General features: G+C 30.7%; 1 protein-coding gene across 2 annotated transcripts in view; it reads right to left on the bottom strand.

Annotated features, from left to right (window-relative positions):
- Positions 1 to 4532, bottom strand: part of LOC117167262 (ABC transporter G family member 23-like) — a 52324-nt gene that overhangs the window by 8273 nt on the left and 39519 nt on the right. For both annotated transcript variants that reach the window (XM_033352066.1, XM_033352067.1), the window contains exons 4-6: positions 3618 to 4040; positions 933 to 1022; positions 729 to 844 (exon numbers count right to left, since the gene is read on the bottom strand). In XM_033352066.1, coding sequence (XP_033207957.1) covers positions 729 to 844; positions 933 to 1022; positions 3618 to 4040 — 629 coding nt within the window. The remainder of the gene's footprint in view (positions 1 to 728; positions 845 to 932; positions 1023 to 3617; positions 4041 to 4532) is intronic.

The following is a 4532-nucleotide window of genomic DNA, read 5'->3' as shown; positions in this document are numbered from 1 at the left end:
TGTTTCTGCATTTAAAGAGATCATTTGGTATTTTGAGCATTTTTATTGAGTTGAAAGTGAAAAAATTGCAATTATTTACTGTTTCTCTAAATTGAAAGGCGCCAATTTTGTCTATTTAACATTTTTTAATGCAAATTTCGTATTTTTAACATTCAGCTGAAAGGGAGGCACTTTTAATTTTCAATTTTGTATTTAATTCGAAGATGAACCTATTTTATTTAAAAAAATGTATCATTATAAGTCAAAAGACAGAATTAGTTTTAATTTAGAGCATTGAAAATGATAGGGTTGCTTTATGATTTTCAATCAGAAATTTTTTAACTGTTCAATTTAAAATACTTGAAAATTGTACAATTTCGCAGTTTAATCACATTTAATTTAAAATTGTTAAAAGCGTCCATTTCATATATTTAAATTACTAAGAGTTTAAATAAAAAATGTCGGAATTACAAATTTTCAAACTTCAAATTAAAAAGTTTAAAATTTAAAGAAGTTCTGCTTTAAGTGTTTCAATCTTCAGTTCTGTTCTGATTATTTTAAATGAAAATTTGTTAAGCCACAAGAGTTCAATTTTTTAAATTTAAATGAACGAGAAAAATCTTAGCAAACCGGGAAACCCCAGGAAATGACCGGGAATTTGTTTCTCCGATTAAAATGGCCACCCTGATGCCTGTTATTTTAAAAATAATTTTCAGTTTTAGTGGAGTTAAATAAAAATAAATACTTACCCAACATTCCGCCACATCCAAAGGAAGTTTTTCCATATTAAAGCCTTCATGTGTGTTGGATTGAGCATTTTGAATTTCGATTTTCCTCCTACTTCTGCTGGGGGAAGTACTGCCGCCTATTTATGAAAGTAAGTTTCTCATTTAATTTAGAAAGCTTTTGTTTATGTTGAATTATATTTCAAAGATAATAATAATCATTCTTACGATTTCTTCCTCAGTTACAACGATACTTTTTCTTCGACTAGAAATACTGACGTTATCACCAAACTCTCCACTCATTTCGTCATCTACATTCTGAAATATTATTATTAATATGTTCAATAGTATTGCCTTTTTTGGAGAAACAACTATAATTTCAACCAGAAAATATTCGGAGGAAAACTTACAAATATCCAACTTTCATTTCTGGTAATAAAATAATTTACTTCTGTCAACTAACGAGCAAGGACAAAACACTGGGGGTATGTTACGTTTAAATTAAGTAATTCATTTTTCTTTTCTAATCAGGGTTCATAATTTAATTAATTATACCCTGGTCGGAAATTATGGAAGTATTTGTACTGCAAGAGATTACGAGGAGCGAATGCCTTTTCGCGCGTTATGTACGTACGAGACCCCTTTCCACAATGCAGAACAGTAGTCGCAGCTTGCCACTGATTGGTTCGCGCTTCCTCAGTGCAAGTGGATAAACGGTGATGTTGCCAACTCTTCAGTTATAAGTTTGTATTTCTATGTTATTTAGTTGTAAGTAAAGAAAACTTAAATCTTATGGGTTTTTGTCAACAATTTTACCCAAACTCATAATTAATTTCTAGTGAAAACTGTTACAATGTATACTATTACAAACAAAGATTAAATATATCTCATAGGCCGTATTCAATTTCCGAACAAGATACCTAAATTAAGAACCTTATCTAACAAAAATTCTATGAATGTACATTTTTTGTAAAAAATTTCTGGATGATCAATGAATTAATTCTTAAACAAATTGATGTTGCCAACATGCATTTTTGCCCGAACCTCGGAATCGTGCTGCAATAGTAGTTGAATTGGAAATAATTCGAAGAAGGCTAATTGCAATTGCTGAAGTTATAGAATTTAAACTACCTGTTCAACGATCACACTTATAGGATCTCGCAGTTTATAGTCTAATCTTTATCAGGTACACTGGCCCTGTACAGGGCCACTCATTTTTTCGTAAAAGGAAATTCTTATTTTTTTCACAGAGTATTTTTTAGAGTTTACAAAAACTAATGATCCGCAAGCACTCTTCCTGCGTGTTAAATAAAAAAAGAAAACCAGGGAATTTTATGGTTCGGGAGAAGTCAGGGATTTTAAAATAAATTTTACATAAGCCAAAGAATTTCTATGAGAGGTTGTCGAGGATAATACATTTAAAATTGTTTTGTTGCGTTTATGAAAGGTTCTACGTTAAAGAGTTTAAAAGATTAAGATTCTATACTTTGGATATTTATAGCTAGCAAAAATGAAAAATTGTTAAGATAAAAATTAGACTGTTTTTTTTAATTCTTCTTTTTGGGTTGGAAATTTGACTACTTTGGTAGAAGCAGAACATTAATTTTTTTACCATTAATATTTTGTTAGTAAAACGTAGAATGAAATCTTTTTTGGTTGAAAATTAACTCTTTTTTTGAAACTTCATCTTTTTGATTTAAAAATTCATCTGTTTTACTGAAAATTTCATCTTTTTTGGATAAAAATGCAGCTTTTTGGTTGGAAGTTTTGAGTTCAAATAAAAATCTTTTTTGATTAAAATATGTACTACTACATTATTCATTTAAAATCCCTTTTTTTGAGGGGTTTAAAATTAAATTACTTGGTTGTAGGTTGAACCACTTTGTTAAATTTCATTTCTTGTTTCAAAAATTCATCTCTTTGGTTGAAAGTTTAACTATTTTGTTGAAAATGTTTGACTTTTAATTAAAAATTCTACTAAACATGCAAATTTAAATTTCTTGTACAAAACTCATCTTTTTTATTTGAAGTTCTTTCTTATTTTCAACTTTTTTGTTGGACATTCAATTATATTATTGAAAAGACATTTCTTAGGTTAAAAATGTATTTTTTCTGTTAAAGTTTAAACTTTTTATTTAGAAATGTATCGCTTTTGATATAAATTTATTCTTTTTCGGTTAAAACATCAACCATTAAATTTTTCGTTTCGAATTAATCTTTGCATTGGTTGAAATTTGGATTGATAATTGTATTGATAAATCTTAGAATATTTTGTTGACACTTTTTTTCTTGGTTTAAGTTTAATATTTTTTCTTTGAAATTTCGATCATGGGTTTAAAAATTCACCTTTTTTGTTGAAAAGATTTTATGTTAAAAATTTTACAAGATAAAAATGCTGGCCCTTGAATATTATTAATCCGGGAAAATGTAAAAAAAACCAGGAAATTCTGAAAAAGAAGTCTTTGGGCCACTCTGTTTTAATTAACAGTCACATTTTTTAATATTTTCTGCAGCATACATTCAGAAAGAAATTTCATATATTCTTTCATCCATTTTAGGAAAAAGTTGCAAATAAAATCAAAATTTTCGACAAGTTTAGCGATAACCAATAATATCACTTTTTTGTTGTCGACAGAATCATTATTATTTTCTGACTTACGACATCTAGCATAACTAATCGGCAGACAATAGCAATTTCTTTTAATAGAATTAATAACACAAGGAAGACTCTGATTTACTTTAATTTAAATATCCAGAAATGAAAGTTTGGTTTCTGTAAGTCGAGTATGGAATTCTTCAGTTGCGAGAAAGTCACTCTGTTTCCTTGGTTAAGATATTTTTAATTATAATAACATTACTCTTATGTAAAAAAAGATTTATTTTTAAATTTATTCTTATTTATTGTATTCTTACCGCTTCTGGAGACACACCGGTCACACTAACAAGTATACTGCTTCTTCGTCGAAGGCCCATATTTTGACGTCTACTGAGTTTTAAGAAAACTTCTTCCAACGTGTCTAGCCTATGCATTTCCATAAGTCTCTTAGGTGACTCTTCAGCGAGAAATTTTCCACCCCTCATGAGTCCAATAATTCCTGCTTGTCTAGTTTCTTCAATATAATGGGTTGTGATTATAATAGTTTTGTTTCCATCCTTAGTTATTTGTACCAAATGGTCCCAGATACTTTTTCGAAGAACAGGATCTACGCCTACTGTTGGCTCATCCAAGATCAACAATTCAGGATCAGCCAATAATGCCGCTGCAAATGATACTCGCCTTTGTTGACCTCCCGAAAGATTTTTTACGAAACGATTCTCAGAGGGCAGCTCCAGGAACTGTAAAAATAAAAGAATTAGTCAAAGTAGGCACATTTCGCCCACGCAGGGCGAGAGACGGTTGCAGTGCGCGAGTACTCAGTCGAGTATATTGCGCAATATTATACATTCTACTTGGAAACTGTTCAGGTGGCCCTGACTGTTTGTGTTTCGAGGGTACAAATTTAGTAACAATACCAGTGCGAGGCAACCCACAATATTATTATTATTATTATATGGAACTTGAAGTGTAGTAACTTCTAGAGTCTAGATCCTAGTGAACAGCGTGAACGGAGCGGTTAGACTACTGGGTGACCGTAAAGTGAGCATTCCGTTAACGTGGCCCGCTAGGACATATTTTCATTGTTTAACAAATTTATTCTTAGTTTAACACATGAGTAAAGACAAGTACTCCAAACTATGGCTTTCAGTCAAGTGTCGGGGGTTGCCTTCAAATGGGTTTGGACTGATTTCAGGAGGACAGAAACGTAAACAGTGAGGGCCGCCTGACTC

Source organism: Belonocnema kinseyi, chromosome 2 (assembly GCF_010883055.1).
Source record: "Belonocnema kinseyi isolate 2016_QV_RU_SX_M_011 chromosome 2, B_treatae_v1, whole genome shotgun sequence".
Taxonomy (NCBI): domain Eukaryota; kingdom Metazoa; phylum Arthropoda; class Insecta; order Hymenoptera; family Cynipidae; genus Belonocnema; species Belonocnema kinseyi.
The sequence above is the reverse complement of the archived record's forward strand: the minus strand, read 5'-3'. Positions and strand labels throughout refer to the sequence as shown.